The 19,098-nt window shown below is 40.9% G+C and overlaps 1 protein-coding gene across 1 annotated transcript in view; it reads right to left on the bottom strand.

The window, feature by feature from the left end:
* Window positions 1-7,196: 7,196 nt before the first annotated feature.
* The window catches only part of NUF2 (NUF2 component of NDC80 kinetochore complex), a 28,636-nt gene continuing 16,734 nt past the window's right edge, over window positions 7,197-19,098 (bottom strand). Inside the window, exons 10-14 of the mRNA XM_041722213.1 lie at window positions 17,110-17,247; window positions 15,050-15,190; window positions 13,963-14,138; window positions 12,907-13,042; window positions 7,197-7,575 (exon numbers count right to left, since the gene is read on the bottom strand). Coding sequence (XP_041578147.1) covers window positions 7,441-7,575; window positions 12,907-13,042; window positions 13,963-14,138; window positions 15,050-15,190; window positions 17,110-17,247 — 726 coding nt within the window. The 3' untranslated portion in view covers window positions 7,197-7,440. The remainder of the gene's footprint in view (window positions 7,576-12,906; window positions 13,043-13,962; window positions 14,139-15,049; window positions 15,191-17,109; window positions 17,248-19,098) is intronic.

Raw genomic sequence — 19,098 nt, 5'->3', positions numbered from 1 at the left:
AAACACAAGGACTGGAGCAAAAAGGAAGACTCTGGATGGAGAGAAAGTCTTTCAGAGTTGACAGTGTCCCTGGATACTTCTGGAGAACAGAAATTATACTTTCACTTCTTTCCCTGCACACAGATTGGACCTGCTATAACGAGGACTCTTAGTAGGTGTTGTTTGAGTTATTGAGCGAAGGCGGGGTGGGTGGGGGTGGATGCTAAACTTTGTCAAAGTAAGGAGCCCAGCCAGGGGTAGGAGCATGGGGTGAATAAGTCTTCATGTATAAGAATATTACTCAGCCATTAGAAACGACAAATACCCCCCATTTGCTTCGACGTGGATGGAACTGGAGGGTATTATGCTGAGTGAATAAGTCAGTCGAAGAAGGACAAACATTATATAGTCTCATTCATTTGGGGAATATAAATAATAGTGAAAGGGAATAAAGGGGAAAGGAGAAAAAATGAGTGGGAGACATCAGAAAGGGAGACAGAACATAAAGACTCCTAACTCTGGGAAACGAACTGGGGGTGGTAGAAGGGGAGGTGGGCGGGGGGTGGGGGTGACTGGGTGGGGGGCACTGAGGGGGACACTTGACGGGATGAGCACTGGGTGTTATGCTATATGTTGGCAAATTGAACTCCAATAAAATAAAATAAAATAAAATAAAATAAAATAAAATAAAATAAAATAAAATAAAATAAAATAAAATAAAATAATAAAAAAAACTGACATGGCTGTTCTTGCACTAGAGCCATCCCACGCTGAACAATCCAAATTAAAAAAAAAAAAAAAAGGACACGTCTAGGGGGACCAACCACTGTGGCTCGGCCAGCACGAAGGGGTTTCCTGAATGCGGGACGTGGAGCACTCAAACTAGGAAAGGGAGGGAGCCCAGTTAGAGGAACCCTTCCAAGGTAAGCAAAGAATTCATGGAAAAGCCTAATGAGGGGCAGCCTGTGATACCTTTGAATACAGTGAAGTTTCTTCACCAAATATCATTTCACTCCCATTGTGTGCTAAGTTCTAAAATGAAAAAAGTCAATCCTGGCCCCGGAAGGAGAACTGCTATAAAGTTGCCTTGGTTACACCGGACAGCTTTGCCCTCCTGGAGACATGCAGTTGATTTCTGAGAACTTTTTAGGAGATGTTAACATTCCCATAACGTTTTTTTTCCTTCAAATCTTATCCAAAGGATGGCTTTAAGCATCTCGGTATTTGCTAAATCCTCTCTCCTTTGCCTGGTGATGGACCTGATAGCAATAAGTGAACATTGGTCCTGGGGAGTCAGAACCCCTAGGAGGACGTGTTTCTTCTGGTTCCATTCTGTTTCTTTCCAACTGTAAAAGCTCCCCTGGCGCGCGCCACAGCCCCTCGATCTGTCACCTCCATTGCTTGAGCTTTACCAGGAACAATAGCCATTCACCAAGAGTGCTAAGTAGTTCACATTTATTACCTGATCTAACCCGCACAGCAGGCTTGTGAAACAGAGACACTATAATCCCTGATTCACAGCCTTGAGGCTCAGTGCCATTCTGTAACGCGCCCCAGTTCACACGGCTGGTCAGTTGTAAACGTGGAGTTTGAAGGTCTTTCCAAAACCCAACCACTGCACTAAGTACCTCGTCTTCATAGTGGCCAACACGTATAGTGCCTGCCTACGCCCTGGCCACTGCGCCAGGCGTTTTGCCTACATCCTCCCAGCCTTGAAGGGCGAGGCGCCTGGCGGTAGGAAGGTGAGATCAACGATCAGAGGCTACTACTGTTATATTCCAAGTGTGGCCTGAGGCCAGCCGCACCAGTACCGGCTACGGGCTTTTTAGAGATGCAGGTATCAGGTCTCACCCAGACCAGCTAAGTGAGTGTCTTCATTTTAAAGGAGAGCTCTAGGTGACTTGGACCTCATCGGGCTGTGGGTGGAATTCCTTAAAGCAGTGGCTCCCCAACTGGGATCCCGAACCAGCAGCATCAGTTTCACCTGCACTGGATTGAAAGGCACATTCTAGAGCCCCAGCCCAGCCCTTCTCCATCAGAAACTCCAGAGCAGTAAGCTGGGCGGGAGTCCAGAGGATTTCCAATGAACCCTGGGGTCTGAGACCCTTCTCCTGCCTTCTTACCTCTGCTCAACCTGGAAAGAAGAGCCAGCAGCGACACCCTGTGGACCCAAGGGAAGTTTGCACCTTTTCTACGAGTACCTGCTGCCTTTCCCTGGTGAGGTAAAACTGTCATGATCTTTGTCTTTTTGCGCTAGGAATACAAAGCCAATTTCTTTCCCTGTGAACTACTTGCTTTGGGATCTTGTGCTCATTGTGATCAAACAGACTAGATCCTTTAATGCAGCAAACATCTACCAACGAGGTGTAGAGGGTTATAGTAGAGCTAGTGCAGAAGGCAGGGAGCATATCAGACTCGTCCCCAGAGCAACGTACTAACAGTTATAACGGCACCTGCTGCCCCTGGAGTATTTGCAACGTGGCAGGCACTGTGCTAATTGTTTCCCCAAACTCCCTCAGTCCCTACGAGCTAGAGATGTAGTTATTTTTCCCATTTTATATAAAGTAATGTGAGGGCTGGTTCTAATGCTGATGCTCTTAATCCCATAGCAGCGCTTCTTGAAGTGATCCCCAGGGATCACGTCGGGAGGGTCACTCAGTGTGTTTGTTACAAGTGTAGGTTCCCAGAGACCCGCCAAAGCAAGGCATGTTTGACAAATACCCCAGGCACATGTTACACTCCCACAGTCTGAGAAGTGCTGCTACTCTGTACTCCCTCCATCACGACATTGCCCTTCAAAGGGCTGTGGACTCTTCCGAAATGGTGAAGTGAGCAGCAAAGATTCGTAAAGCAATGGGGGAAGGGATGGCCAAGGGAACTCCGAAGAGAGATCTGTGGGGTGGCAGTATGAACGGATTGGAGGAGGATGTGGTGGTAGAGAGTGACTTTGTTATCTAAGAAGAAGAAGAAGAAAAGAAGAAGAAGAAAGAAGAAAGAAGAAAGAAGAAGAAAGAAGAAAGAAGAAGAAAGAAGAAAGAAGAAAGAAGAAGAAGAAGAAGAAGGATGTCCCCCAGTGTCATCAGGGCCAGTGGCGATTGAGGTTCGAGGTTTGCTTCCTAAGTGACCTGCTCATCGTCATCATATGGGGTGTCTCAAATCCCTGTCTCAGGAAAATTCAGTTTCAAGAGTTGCATGAAATCGGAGCTGGAAATCCAGAGCCAAGCACGAGGAGGATGACTTAGATAAAATAATCTTTAAAAGATAATAAAATAGGGTCAGAAATTGGAGCTTTGCGTTGAAGTCATCTTTGTAGCAACATGATAAGTAATTTTAAGTTACTGCTTAGAACGTATTTTGACTCTAAATAGATTGCCGCCAAGTTCTTTCTGACACTTTCTTTGGGTTGTAACTATCACTTTAAATTCTTCAGCTTTCCGATCTTAAAATCAAGTTATTCCAGCATTGGTAATGCAAGCTGTGTCATGCCCCCTGGTGGCAATATGGATAGGAAGATGAGAGGCCTGTTGCAATCAAAGGCAGGGAGCCAACTTAATTGAAGTAGGTGGCGGGCCCTGAATTTGAAATGGAATTTCATATAAAACTTTCCTGGTCTTACTAAAAATAGGAAACATCCTGTTAAGCTAAAATCAGATGTATTAACTTCAGCCTGCAAGGTGCATATTTCAATTTCCCTTGCTTTGTCATAAAATGTATTAGCTCCTTGAAATATGCCAGTTGAATTTGAAATTAAATATTTGCTCTACATATAGCTAAGTAGCTGGACTCATAAAAGACGCCTGGACTCTAAATATGGGCAGAGTTTCCTTCCAGCTCAGGCCTCAGCATATGTCACATACACACACTGCTCTTTCCTTTCTTCAGAGCAGTTGGCGCCTTGTTAATAAACTTTAAAATGCTACACAGCCCAAGTAAGTCATATATATTCAAGGCGGCTTTGGGGGGAAAAATTTTCAAATTTTATGTGTTCTTCAATTGAAACAGCCCAATATAGGTTTTGGTGGGGATTACACTGAGGGCTTCTTGAATGTGGCTTTTTATCTGTCTGGGGAGGGGAAGAGAAGCTAGCAAACTCACAGTTTGGTGCGAAAAAAAATGCACGAAAGACACAAGTTTCTTGCTGGATTTAGATAAACCTGACCTTGATGGATAAATTATTTGGTCACAGGAGAGAAAAATGGCAGTTCCTTAAGCAAACAGAATAAGTGACAAGCAGATGCCCAGCTCTATGCTATCCTAGAAGTATGGGACAGAGACAAGAGACAGAGAAGGAGAAGCAGAGAGATAGAGCGACACACACATGGCCTCAAGAAACATGAAGTCTAGCAAGTGAAGATGTGTAAAAAAATCACAATGAGTTAGTGAAAATCATAACTGACATAGAGGAAAACCTGACAAAGCTTAAAAGTGTATTTCAGCTGTTGTTTGGATTGAGACTTGAAAAACGAGTAGTTTCCAGTTGAACAAAGGAAAAACATAAACGAAGGGAGAAAACACGTGCAAACACATGGAAGTGTGACGCGCTGAGGACACCAATCTAGTCCCGTAAAGTTCTGACGAGGAGTGGCAAGGGTCTAGACTAAAATGGGGCTTAAAACTCACGCACATTTACTTTGTCCTGTGAGCGAGAGGTCCCACGACTTCCCCAGTCCATGAAGCCCTTCGTGTTTCAGAATCTCATCAGTTCCCCTTGCAATCCATATTTTATTTCCAACACGAAAAACGTTATTTTTGAGAGAGTCCATTAGGCTCCCCCAGAATGCCAAAGGTCAGAAACATCTACTAACATCACATGCAAGTGTGAAATTCAGGAGAAATAGGAAAAATGTTATTGAATGTGCGTACTGCAGCAAAAGTTGCATGGATGTCTCGTTTGTGAGCGAAGCTGTGAAGAGTAGATGTAATTTCTCAAGCAGGAGTGAGAGGCTGAGGATCAAGGGAGAGGCCTAGAACACAAACACTTCAGAGGTGAACAGAGAGTTTAAAGAAACTGGGAGTTAAGAGAACCAAGGAAGTGGTGTTAGGAGACAAAAGAGAAAAAAGGATTGGACAGACAGAATGAAAGGAGGGTAATTCAACCAGGGAATTTTGATACTAGTAATGTCTGGGTGATCTCAGAAAGGTCAGCGAGTTACTCTGGATAAAGCAACGGCATCATGATGGGCAGGGCATGGAGCAGATTCACATATATAGAATTAGGTTTTCTAGGAATTCCGTTCTTTTTCTGAAGTGTGATTAATATAGCTACTAGTTTCAGGGGTACGATATTGTGATTCAATAATTCTTTACATTACTCAGTGCTCATCACGATGAGAGTTCTCATCCCCATCGCCTGTTCCCTCCATCCCCCCATCCTCCTCCCCTCAGGCAACCACCAGTTCTCTGTATTTAAGAGTCCATTTTTTCCCCTCAAATTCCGCGTGAGTGAAATCCTATATCTAATTTCACTTAGCATTATATCCTCTAGGTCCATCCACCCATGTTGATGAAAATGGCAAGATCTCATTCTTTTTTTGTGGCTGAATAATATTCCATTGTGTATATACATACACCTCATCTTTATCCATTTATCTACTGAAGGATACTTGGGATGCTTACGTATCTCGGCTAGTCCAAATAATTCTGCAATAAACATAGGAGTGAATTAGTCTTTTCATTTTCTTTGGGTAAATACCCGGTAATGGAATTACTGGATCATATGGTAATTCTATTTTTAATTTTTTCAAGAACCTCCATACTGTTTTCCACAGTGGCGGCACCAATTTGCATTTCTCCTTTTTCTCCACATCCTCACCAACACTTCTTGTTTCTTGTCTTTTTTTATTTTGGCCTTTCTGACAGGAGTAAAGTGATTATCTAAGTTGTTCCAAAAAAAAAAAAAAAAGCAAAAGCCAAAAGTGGAGATAGGTCCAGGGGGGGTCACATTTTTAGATTTAAAAAGAGACAGACATGGTCATGTTTACACCTGTTACGTGGCCTCATCAACAGACTGTTTAAAGGCTTAAAATCCTAATAATTTAAAAAGAAGCAAGAAAGGGACAGGCCAGTAGCTCAATCTTGTACCCCAATTCTTCCTCCTTGGACACTTGTATTTTTCTACTCCTCCCATTGCAGGGCTTTTCCTCTCACTGAAAAGCTGTTCTCTACCTACACTAGTATTTTATTATCTCTGACAAAGAGACGAGTACTTGGACTTCCCATGACTCTAAATACTAATATTTAGTATCTACTGATGTCTACCATGGCTCTGGTCTAAGTCCGAGGCACATTTTACCTCATTTTCCTCATAAAAATGCCATGGCATTGTGAATATTAATAAAGGCCAACCTGGCCACAGTAGAGTCTGGAGCTAGAAGCGGGGGCCCTTCCACTCAACATCAATTACTGGAAGAACTGCCAATTACAGATCCTAACAGAAGAATCCTCAACAGTAAAGGGTCATTACAGGCCAGCAGGGAGAGAGGAACATTGCATCTCCAACAAGAAACAGACCACGCCAGCAACTCCACCAATGAGAAACCATCATCACCTTCAACTCTTTGCTTCTTTCGTTCCAGCAACCCCTCCCAACTTCCTCGGTCTTCTCCATAAACTAATGTTCCTCTCCTTTGTTGGACTTGCCTCTGGTTTTCCCACAGCCCGCATGTCCTGAATTGCCATCTTCTGCTATTACTGAATAAACTCATTTTTGCTGGTAAAATCATGGACCATCTTAAGTTTACGAGCATCAGTGAAAAATGAGACCACTGCACTCCAACTTTCTCTTTCAAGTGATTACACTAGCAAGTGTGGTACGGGGCCCCTGGGTGGCCCAGTGGTTGAGTGCCTGCCTTTGGCTCAGGGCGTGATCCCAGTCTGGGGATCGAGTCCCATATGGGGCTCCCTGCAGGGAGCCTGCTTCTCCCTCTGTCTGTACCTCTGCTTCTCTTTGTCTCTCTCAGGAATAAATAAATAAAATCTTAAAAAAAAAAAAAAGTGTGATACACCGTCAACATTATTAACAGCGCACCGCTCAAGTTCTGGCTCAGCTGTTTAATCTCAGGACCCTCATGGTTACTTCACCCAGAAAGTACTAATAAAAATATGCAGCCAGAGTTGCCCAAGTGAGGATCAAACGAGATCTCAACCTCAATATTCCTTATGTCCACAAAGCAAGCACCAACGGCCAGGATAACAATAGAAAAACTGCATCTTTCAAATCCATGTATTTTGGTTTTATTCCAACTACTTACAAGGGGCAAGGACATGAATAGCTACACAAGTTATTTTAATTATAAGTTAATAAAAGCCTACATCAAATGCATTATCTTACAAAATACCAAGCTATGAGAGTATATAGAGTAATGTGCTGCTTCTGATACTTCGTTGACTTCAATTTCACTACTCCTTCCAAAGGTGAGCTGAAGGCAGTGAGCTATTTGCAGAAAGAAGTGACTGTGTCCATCAGGCTGACATTCTGAACATCCTCTTCCTCAGTTCAGCTGACTTCTGCTCCAGCTGAGCACCACAGTCCTCTGTGGCCTTTTCAATGCCTTCATGGTACTTCTCCAAAGCAGTTTTCAAACTTAGAAATATTTCCTAAGAGGAAAATGAAATGGACTAAGAATTATCCCATGTGTCAGCCTAAACTGATGAGTTGCAAGAATTCTAACCATCTCATTAATATTTATTAATAACACTGTAAAGCCTAAATGATCTTCTGTGCGCGCACACCCACACGCGCGCGCACACACACACACACACACACACACGCACGCGCGCGCTTACTCATTTTAAGAATCCTTCTGCAGGCTCTACAGACACACCGAAAAAGTCCACTGCTTAGAAAGAACAGAGCAGAGACATGTGACAATGATTTGGATTCTAAGATGTGAAGAATTTATTTTTAATTGTCAAGGAAAAGCTTTTACTTTGGAGCTTTTCATCTCTACCAGGCAGGTGCCTGGGTTACTGCAGACAACTAGACCCTCTGCATCTGGCCCCAATCACCACTGAAAAGACAGGTCAACAGATTTAGTAAGTAATCTGTAGGACTGAAAAATACACATGTTACAGACATTTTACTAAGCTCATCAGGTAATGCTATAAGCTATGAGTTTTCATATCAACCTTATGTGGATGTGCTAAGAATTAAGAAAAAAACGAGAACAATTTTTATAGATGGAATAAAAATAATAAAAGAAGCCAGTTGGCCTTTAAACACTTTCTTCTATCTCATACTCATCCAGTGCAATTTCAATCCTTGTAAGTTACTCATTTTTCTGGAAAAAAATAACTCTCAAATCTTGATACAAGAAGTGGTATTCTAACTTTACAGGTGTTTCATCACTGAAATAAAATAGCAGTCCTCTTCCAGTGGGAGAAGCAGGAATAAGTAGGTATCACGTCCTCAATTTTAATCGTCCCTCTCATTACATTTTTCTTAAACCTACAGTTTGGCTGCTACTTACCTTAGTTTAAATTTTAGTGTAGATATTATCTGATTTCGAACAAATTACATAGATTATAATTTAATATAGTGCAATTCATAACGTTTCAAAAAAGAACGAAACTATTTCCAGGCCGACATTTATGCAAGTTTGAGAACTATTGCTCAAGATTCAGCGAATATAAATAGATGCTTAAGGCTAAACACTTTCCCAAAATCCAAACACAGATAGTTATTAAATCCTAATACAAAAATAGAAGAGTCTATTTAGATTTCTAAGATCTAATTGGGCATCAAATTACTACTACTATGATGGAATGTGAATCATTAAGAAAATAAGTCAAACATTTTTGAAAGCTTTATTTCTTAAATCTTAAAGGAAAAACAAGGTGAATTAGTTGCTAGCTTGCGTAAACACTATTTAAAAAAAAATACTCAGCACATTCAGCAGCTATAGATCAATTTAACTTCCTAGTTCCATAGGAGTGTCTATTTATTCTTACTAAAAAGGAAGCTGAATAAATTTGGTAGAACGATAGTACTCGTAAGAAACTATTAAGACCAAGTATGGTTAAAGAAAGATACACAATCTAAACATCTGAACCAACCACTTTGACATGCCTAAGGAAACCATTTCCTACCAAGAACAAAGACACTCTCATGGAGGAACCAAACCCTGAAGGTAGAGCCCCATTAAATGAATGATGTGTTAAAAGCCCATTCCAGGGGTGCTTGGGTGGCTCAGGGGGTTGAGCATCCAACTCTTGATCTCAGCTCAGGTCTTGATCTCAGAGTTCAAGCCTGACATTGGGCTCCACGCTGGACATGGAGCCTACTTAAAAAAAAAAAAGCCCATTCTAGGGCTTCTTTCAACAGAAAGAAGAAGCAAGCACACGGTAGAAGTTACGAGGCAAACGTCACTGGATGTTAATGACACAAGCACAACCCTCTCAAATGCTATTTTAGTTTCCAACTGAATTCTGTATCCAAGTGGAACTTTATATTATTAATTCACATATAATTCACAAAATAAGTATATCTTACTATGATGACATCACTAAAGTTAAATATTTTTGAATTCAAAGTCTGGTTCTGTGGTGTGTGTGTGTGTGGTAACCACTAGGTGCCTGAGGCTAGAAAACTGACATTTAAATACCTACAGGCCCCTGAGCTGCCCTTTCCACACTTCAGCTGCTCAGCAGCCACAGCTACCTAGTGGCTACCGTACTGAAAAGGACAGAAGAGCATCCCCATCACTGCAGAAAGTTCTACTGAATGGCACTGGTCTAGGTAACTTTCTCACTTGCAAATCAGGTAAGTTTAAGATGACAGTTGACCCTTGAGCAACGTGGGTTTGAACAGCGCAGGTCCACTTATACATGGATCTTTTCGTGGTATAGGATTATAAATGTATTTTCTCTCTCTCGTGATTTTCTTCATGACATCTTCTTTTCTCTGGCCTACATAATGTAAGAATACGGTACACAATACATACAGCATACAAAATATGTTAATTGGCTGTTTATGTTATCAGTAGGCTAGTAGTCACAGCAGGCTATCTTTTCCTTTTTGTGGAAGGTAATTATGAAGGAAGCTAAAAGGAGCTCTTTGGCAAAATGCATCATGCACCACAGGGTTCCGACTCTACCACACTGTTTAGGACACACTGATACCACAGCACAGACTGGGTAAAGTTATAACTTAGCAACTTCAACAACTGCAGGAACTGTCCGGATCAGTGACTCTGTGCCACTCGGAAGAAAAGAAAGATTTAATGTAGCAAAGGGCCCAATTCTACTTAGCATTTTTATTTTGGAGAAAAAGGCATGTTGATCAAGTGTGCAGGTGACGCTAAACCATGAAAAAATCGTTAATGTGAATGATACAAAGAGTTGATATGACCTTGATACTTGGAAATTCACATTGAAGGAAGCAGATGAAGCCTTAAAGAAATAATAGTAAAATTCTGAATTAAAAGTCCCAAGAAATGGCTGCACTCAAGCATGGTGAAACATTTTAACTAGACAGAGCTACATGCGGAACCGACAGGGGTCATTTAATTGATCACCAGCTCAATATGAGCCAAGGCGAGAAGCTGCTGCTAAAAATCCAAGCCAGTAGTACACATCATTAACAGAAACACTGTGCTTTGGGACTGGCCATGGTATTATCTGGGAGGCTATGTTTAGTACTGGGTTCTACATTTTAAACAGAATAATGACAAGCAGGAAACAGAGGGGAGAAGACAGTAAACAGGATAGTAATGAATCTGAAAATTAAGCTATATAAAGAATGGCTGGAAAACTGGGGCTCATTAACCCAGATGAGATGGCTGGAGGAACCCATGATCATTATCCTCAAATGTCTGAAGTGATATTAGGCACACGACGATATAGATTTGTTCCAGAGAGATCTTGGTTCACTTGAGTACAGAAATTTTAAATTTGAAATAAGAAATAACATTTTAACCACTAAGCTGTCCTAGTAGAAGAGCTTGGATGGTTATGAGCTCAATGATATTGAAAACAATGAAGCAGAACCTATCAACGGTTCTCAAAAGCCACAGGAAAAAAATGCCAATCATGAACCCTAAAGAAGCTGACGATTCCAATTCAGGACATTTGGGTGGGGTTGGTTTGTTCATTTTTTAATTCCTCTTTGAATTCTAATGCACAGCCAGTTGTAAAAGAAACACCGTGCTGGATGACCATCCAAGTTTACAAATATTGATGAAAAACATCCTACATCTAAGGCACCATTCCAGACACGGTTTGACAGGACATACTAAGGTAAGAAATACATGATCCCTATTGTCAAGAAACTTAGAATGTTACTGGTGAGACCTGGAGGCACCGACCCCAGTTACACAAGGCGGTAAGGCCCCCAGGGACTGCCAGCCAAGTGCTGACTTACCTAGTCGCTGGTCCACTCGCTGCGCCTGACCATGTGGTAACAAAGAAATATTAACTAACTGATTGCTTTAAGAAGTAGGACTGGGTTTCTCCTAAGATACTCACATTTCTAACCCACATTCTAAGGACAAAAAAGGGCTGGGCCTTGGTGAATATCCAGTTCTGGGGCAGGAGAAGAGATGTAGTTGAAATGTGTAAAGAAAGGGAAAAACACAGAAAGTCAGGATAGCAGGCCGGATGGACCGCAGCAGAGAAGACAGCCATTCTCTTTTCCTTTCCTTCGTTCCATCCTTCCCTCCTTCCTCCCTTTCCCAGCAGCCTGGAGACGACCTTCAGTGTACGTATGTGCACCGTTAGCGATGTTGTCTCTGGAGGGGTTAAAGTTCCTGAGAACCCATGCGGGACTGTCTGTGGCATCTCAGTACTAGGACCCCTTGCAAATTGGATGTGGGTGGTGGAAGGGAGAGACAGCAAGTATTTAAATATTTCTCAGGTATCAGGGTTTTAGGAAACCTGGATCCAATATGTCAATAGAGGCAAGGCGAAAAAGAATGAGGGGGGAAAAAAAAGAGAGGCCACGGGCTTTCATAGGATAAAGGGCTGTTTTTAGTGATTTCTAGTACAGGTGTTCAGGGCAATCTGGAAGATATAGGTCAAACTTCGAAACTTAAGCGAAAATGAACACTAGGACATGTATCAGGAAAAGACTATTTCTTTGAGACCCTGGCAGTTAAGAAAAGGACAGAAACAGGTAAATACTTGATGTGTGGCATACTGACATTTCGGAAGGACAAAAATGTAGAAGATATGTGTCCTCATTAAACAGAACGGTTTATGAAATGATAAAATAAATACTCTGAAACAAGCAAGAATAAGAGCAGAAGAAACTTTAGGCAACTATGATAAGGATATCATTAAGTCTCATCACACAGGGGCCACCCTCAGCTATTCTGTTTCAGCTAACAACTCAAGCACATTTAACACTGATGTTGAGAAGATAAAATATTTTTTTTAAAGATTTTATTTATTTATTTGAGAGAGAGAAACAGAGACAGAACATTAGCAGAGGGAGGGGCAGAGGGAGAAGCAAACTGCCTGCAGAGCAGGGAGCCTGATGTGAGGCTCAATCCCAGGACTCTGGGATCATGACCTGAGCCGAAGGCAGACACCTCACCAACGAGCCACCTAGATGCCCCAAGAAATACTTTTGAGATCCTTTTATCAGGACAAAAAAAAAAAAAAAAAAAAAGGCAGCAACTTTTTAGAGGATATTACTTAACGTCACTATCCAACTTCACTTACCAAAAAAGTTCAGAACCTGTATGGAGCACCCACTCCTATTTCAGAGCACGGTGCTCGGCTGGGTCAGGGGGAAAGGACAAGGGGGAAAAAAAGTATGAAGGAGGCATACCTCCAAACACAGGTAATGGAGAAGGGGCTATAGATGGAATCAGAACCAGGGAACCGGAAGGTCAATCTCTATTTCAGAGAGCCAACAGAATCTTGAACGTGAGGGCAGCAGAACCGCCTCTATGAGCTGGTGAGACTGCCAGAAAGGCACCCACTCACCTGAGACTTCAGCTTCTCCCTCTCAGTGGCATCCTTCAGTTGCTGAATTCCAAATTTAATTTTCTGGATTTCTTGATTCATTGTGGTTACTCGCTCATAGACAGCTCCTCTTTTTTCTTGAACTTTATTGCAATCTCTAGAGGAAAACAGCTAAATTTGAACTCTGCGCAAGCATCTGAAAAGGTAAACATTAACTTCTTCCTTTTGATTCCAAAGAGATCTTGTATATTTGTTTGACAAACAACCCCCTTCTCAGGACATAAAAGCAGAGAGCTGCAAACCCCCGGGGTGGGGGTGGGGGGGTGGGGGTGGGGGCGGCGGTGGCCTGTACCCAAGGGCTATAATTACAATGGAGACTTTAAAATGTGCACCCCCATGTGTCCCCCACTGGGGGGGATGTGGCTCAGGACTTTTCTGCAAGGCAGTTTGGCAGCAAATACAAAATCCCCCCGGTTCCGCTTCATCTTCATCTGCATGACCCAGAACAAAGGAAATCTTTACCATGTGCAGGCTGAAACGCAGACATCTTGGAGATGAGGGGGGGGCGGGGGCATATTCTAATAATACATTCTCAGAACCAACAGGAAGAAGGCTCTCCCCAAGCAACACCCCAGCATCCTAACGACAGCCATAAACACTTAGGGAAGTATTCATTCTTACCTGGATAAGGTAGACAAGACTTTTTCTCAAAATGTGGATGCCACACATTTCTCAAAATGTGGATGCCCACCCGGACTATCACATGGCCAGTTGATTCATGTAAGGCAGCCCTGGCCCAGTCCTTTAAGTACACTGAGACAAGCTGTGGCACCAGAGCCCTTCAGAGAATCATGCAAGGGAACTGGAAGCGGGACATCCGGAATGGGAAAAATCTAGGACCTAAAACATCTCTAGATCTAGACACAGCATTATCCAATTCAAAATTAATTCATCCTTTTTTAGTCACCTGCAGGTGGAATAACTTTTAGAAATCATAGGAGTTTGGGGATCTTGGGGAAAAAATAGACCAGCTTCTCCCAATTATTTTCCAACATGTCAAACAAAACAAGTTCCTACTCGATCACGGTGCGTTTGTACTGCTTGACATCCTCGTGCTTCTTATTTATTTTGAATTGTGCTGTGGCGAGTTTTTCCTTCTTGACGATCATCAGTCTTTTGAAGGAATTTTCTTCCGTCTTCAACTTCTTCAGCTCTGACTCGTCACTCTCAATTCGGTCCTCCAAGCTCAGGCTCTGTAGGTCACAGAAGGTATGTTAAGTTGACATATCCAATTAGGATTTATAAACACGAGCACCTATTTCCTGGGGTGAGCTATGAGATGAGACAATCTGAAGGTGAAATAAAACTGCCTGAGCCTGGAAAGCCGAGCAAAAGAATGCAGAGTCAGGAGGAGGACGCAGCAAGGTGCTGGGGATGTGAGGAAAGAACAGGACCCCAGGCCAGGCTGCACAGAGGGGTTTGGGTCTCAACTAAGGTAGGAGGAATGGAGAGAAAAAGGGGAAACCCTCGGGTAAAAGCAGCAACCTCAATCTTTTTTGTTAACTCCGGATGACAGATAAGGTTGGGACAGGACACCTCAGGCCACCTCGCCTTCCAACCCCTACTTCCCTCAAAAAAAAAAAAAAAAAAAGAAGAAATCCTTTATCAACTGCAATGTTAGTGATCCTAGGGACGGTGTGGGTTACTGTGATAAAGTTAAGAAGTAAAAAGGATTTTCAAGCTTCCAGCCTGAGAAACTTAAATAACATTGGCATTAGCTCTCTCCATCTTCAGGGCAGGTACATAAACTAAAATCCCAGGTACAATGTGAGGCCGTCAGTTGGGACTTTAGGCTTACTGGTGAGAGGATAATTTCCAACTGTTGGAATAAGTTTAAAATTCCATTACTTTCTCCCAAAATATACATGGCAATCTGCCATGTTAATTAATCATTCATTTCATCTGAAGGTTACGATAGGTCTTACCGCGGCTGTGTTTAAGAAGAAAAATGTTTTATTTGCTCAGTGTACACTGCCACATTTATTATACTCTAGAATGATCCTGCCTTTCTTTAGGAAAGTAGTAACAAAAAGTCAAAGCAAGTCCGAGGAACTATAGTAAATGATTACATAATAAAAACATTAAAATTCCACACTATACAAACCTCTTTTAAGATGCTGGTTAATTTTTCCCTATTATCTGCAAGGTCCTGTATTTTCTTCTGATATAACTGTACCTCCATTTGACATGAAGGCAAGCAGTCAACGGAGTCTCTATAGATTTCATACTTTTCCATCACTTCTTGCTTTGAAAAAAAGAAACACAAAAACCAGTTTGATCGTCTCCTTTATGAAACTGCAGTACTGTCAATTTGTTTGCTCTTAAATAATTTCTGCACTTAATACTGAAAGCTTAAGAGCAGAGAACAATTAAGTTTCTAGGTCAGTAAGAATGTGCTATTACTGACATGTGTCTAAGTACATATAATTACGCTTCTTAATTGCCAAATATCCTTACACAAAGGAAAACTGCCACAATTTTACTAAATCACTCACTGAAGTACCTTCCAAAGGTTATTCATGATGATTTTAAAAGAGTTCGTGTCTGCTAATATTCAAACTGCTCCTAATTACTCCTGGGCAATTGTATTACCAATTATAATCTTCCTATTCATCTGTATAATAACTACAGCTGATTCTTTTTAAAAGATTAATTCCTCTTCTAAAATTAGAAAATGAACATGTTCAACCACCGTAACAATACAGACTGACTTTTCTTCTCCCCACTAGCCTACCCCTCCACCCACCTACCTTATCAACCAACTGGACTTTGTCATCAGTGAAATGCTTAATCATATTATTGCTCATTTTTGTTGTCTTTTTCTTACCAATCTGTAAACACTCTTTGCATGTCATGGATGTAATTCCTTTACCTCTCATAGGCACTATAAACATGTTCCATAGGTTTTTTTCTATAGCCTTTGGGTTTCCAATCTCAATTAAAAAAAATAAATTCATCCCATTTTAAGATTATACAAATGTTCTCCTAAAATTTCTAAAATTGTTAAAGTTTTAATCCACATACAATTTGTTTTTGTAAATGGTGCAAGGTATAGACACAGTTCCCTTTTCTTCTAAGTGAACAAGCCAACTGAAACTCAACTAATTTTATTAAGTAAACTACACTTTTCTCCTAAATAATCAGACCTATTTTTGGCTCTCATTTCTGTTCTGGTGACCTTTGTCTATTTCTGTGTGATAATTCTTAATTATCAGGAATCACTAGAATAGGAAATTCAGAGACATAAAATCCCTGTCTCAAAAAAAAAAAAAAAAATCCCTGTCTCAAAGGATGCTAACTTGTCTACCTGCTGCTACTTCTATCCCACTGTGTCTCCAGCCATCTCTCACAGTAATTCATCTTTTTAAACATAAATTATATCATGTTCCAATATCTGCCTTTTAAAGTAACCAGTGGAGTGCCCTTACTCCTAAAGTATTCAGTATCCTGAATATTCTGCCTATTGTTTATCTTTCTGTGGTTGCCTCATGCCACTCCCCCTCCTGTGCATTAGGCTGTGTTCCTTGAATATACCTCGCTTCCTTCTACCTCAAAGAATTTACACATGTTGCTCCCTCTGCCTCCGATGGTCCTCCATGTACAAATTTAGTAGAATAACCACTGTCTATTCTTCAGATGTCAGCATCAATTCCTACTTCCTTCCCCCCACTATCCCAGGTTTCCAAAACATTAAATCAGGCTACCCTCTTTATTTCAAAGAACCCTATACTATTTTTTGTTTCTCTTTTTGATGCTTTTTAAAAAATATTTTCAGAGCAGTTTTAGGTTCACAGCAAAACTAAGCAGAAGGTATAGGGACTTGCCATGTACTTCCATTATATAATTGATTATAAACTTAATACTCTTCTCTATCAGAAAAAAATAACTAAACAAGTCTCCTGAGGACAGAATTTCTATTTTGATCACCCAGGACAAAATCTCAAAAATGTGTTGCATAATTGAACAAATGTCTTAAAACTGTACTTCTTTTCCCTACACATACTTTAGAAGAGAATTACATATCAGGGACAAGAGCAAAAAGTTTAAGAGGAAAAGAAGTGTAGATAAACTTGGAAATCACAAAATTAACATACAACTAAACAAGAGTTGCTAAAAAGAAAAAATATATATGGAAAAGCGTTAAAATTATAAAAGGAAATTCACCCTGGAATTTTTAAGTTTCTGGACTGTGTCTTTCATTTTTTCTTTATAATTCTTTAGCTTCTCTGGAGAATCCACAATTTTTGTTTTCAAACTCTCTTGAACTTCTTTCAAAGAAACTACTGACAATTTCAGTTCATTCTGTTGAGAAAACATATTTACATATTAGGCAGAGTAGTAAAATTGTTAACTTACCATAATAATGGAAAAGAACAAAGAAATTGGGTCCATGCTTGTTGTTGTGGGGGTAAAATTAAATTATGATCACCTGCTTATTTGCTCCCATCTGTCTATGGGCTAAAGACTAAGCCTCTCAGCAAGACATTCAAGGTCCTTTACTGTATTCCTCCTGTCCTTGCCAATGTCCTCTTCGGCCAGTTCCAGTACATCAACAACCTGCTAATACCAGTCCTAGGTTTACAGATGCAAGTGATCTCTCTTTGAGCAGTACAGTCCTTCTGAATACCATCATCCCACTCCTGTAGCGCCTCTTGAGTTTCATTCAGCCTTGGAAATCCTGCTCCCACTTCCTCTACCTTCTTTCTATGAAAAGTACAATCACTGTACACACAATGGTTTAATTATGGACTTAATCTGTGTTACTGAATTTGACTGAATGATTTGGGGTTGTGAAGAGTTATCTTTGTTCTCCCAGAACACAGACAAAGCAACAGCACTGAGGAGGTGGTCAATACAGGCCTGTTGAATTATAACAAATTTCCTTGCTCTCCTGAATTTCAAACCATTTGGGGAACTGAAGTGAAGGGCATTGGAGAATTCTGTGAAAACTCTCTGCAAGTCTAAAATTATATAAAAAGATAAAAATATTCATATGAACTTCCTCCCCAAGAATTAGTTGATAAATTACGTTTACATTGTGAGAGACTCTATGTATCGATATGGAAAGATTTTCAAGAATATTAAGTAAAAGAATCAATTATAGGGGGATCCTTGGGTGGCTCAGCAGTTTAGAGCCTGCATTCAGCTCAAGGCATGATCCTGGAGTCCCGGGATCGAGTCCTACATCAGGCTCCCTGCGTGGAGCTTGCTTCTCCCTCTGCCTGTGTCTCTGCCTCTCTCTCTCTCTCTCTCTCTCTCTCTGTCTCTGTCTCTCATGAATAAATAAATAAAATCTTAAAAAAAAAAAGAATCAATTATAGGTCAACGTATTAACATAAACCCATTTCTAGGAACACAATAAGAAAGCAGCAACAGATAACTATATGCATCTATATAAATAAATGCATGCAATGTCACTGGAAAAGGACAGGAGGGGAAGGAGGCCAGAGAAGAGGGCGTTCTGTGTCTGACTCTCTGTCCCTCTCACTATACATATGTATGCATTTGAGTATTTTGTAACAGGAATATATTCCCCTACAGCTTGTGTAAATTGTCTACAAATTATTTTTTAACTAAAAAATACCACAAATGATTTTACATTTTGACCAACTAACTCAGAGGCTAAAATTCAATGTTTGAAACAATATATGTTATTTTAGCAACAGCCCCACTATGTTTTCTACTTTCACAAGCTCTACAAAACTAGAGGCCACCCTCCTTACAACTGACATTGACTTTCTTTGTCTTTCTTTCTTTTTTTTTTTAAGATTTTATTTATTTATTCATGACACAGACACAGAGAGACAGAGAGGCAGAGACACAGGCAGAGGGAGAAGCAGGCTCCACACAGGGGGACTTGATCCCAGGTCTCCAGGATCACACCCTGGGCTGAAGGTAGCGCTAAACCGCTGAGCCACCCGGGCTGCCCTGACATTGACTTTCATCACATTTCTTCCCTTTATAAGAAGACTAAACTGGATATTCTAATTACAAAATGATGTTGTTTTAATGTAGATTTTAATGGGACAGAAAGAACTGAATAATAAAACTGAACCACAGCCAATACTACTCAGATCAAAGCATTTGCTAATAAAAAAAGTGAGAGAAAAATGAGGAATATTTTACACCAAAGTAAATTTCAGGTAGTTCTAC

This window comes from Vulpes lagopus, chromosome 11 (assembly GCF_018345385.1).
Source record: "Vulpes lagopus strain Blue_001 chromosome 11, ASM1834538v1, whole genome shotgun sequence".
NCBI classification, from domain to species: domain Eukaryota; kingdom Metazoa; phylum Chordata; class Mammalia; order Carnivora; family Canidae; genus Vulpes; species Vulpes lagopus.
Note: the sequence above shows the minus strand (reverse complement) of the source record. Positions and strands in the feature narration are given on the sequence as shown.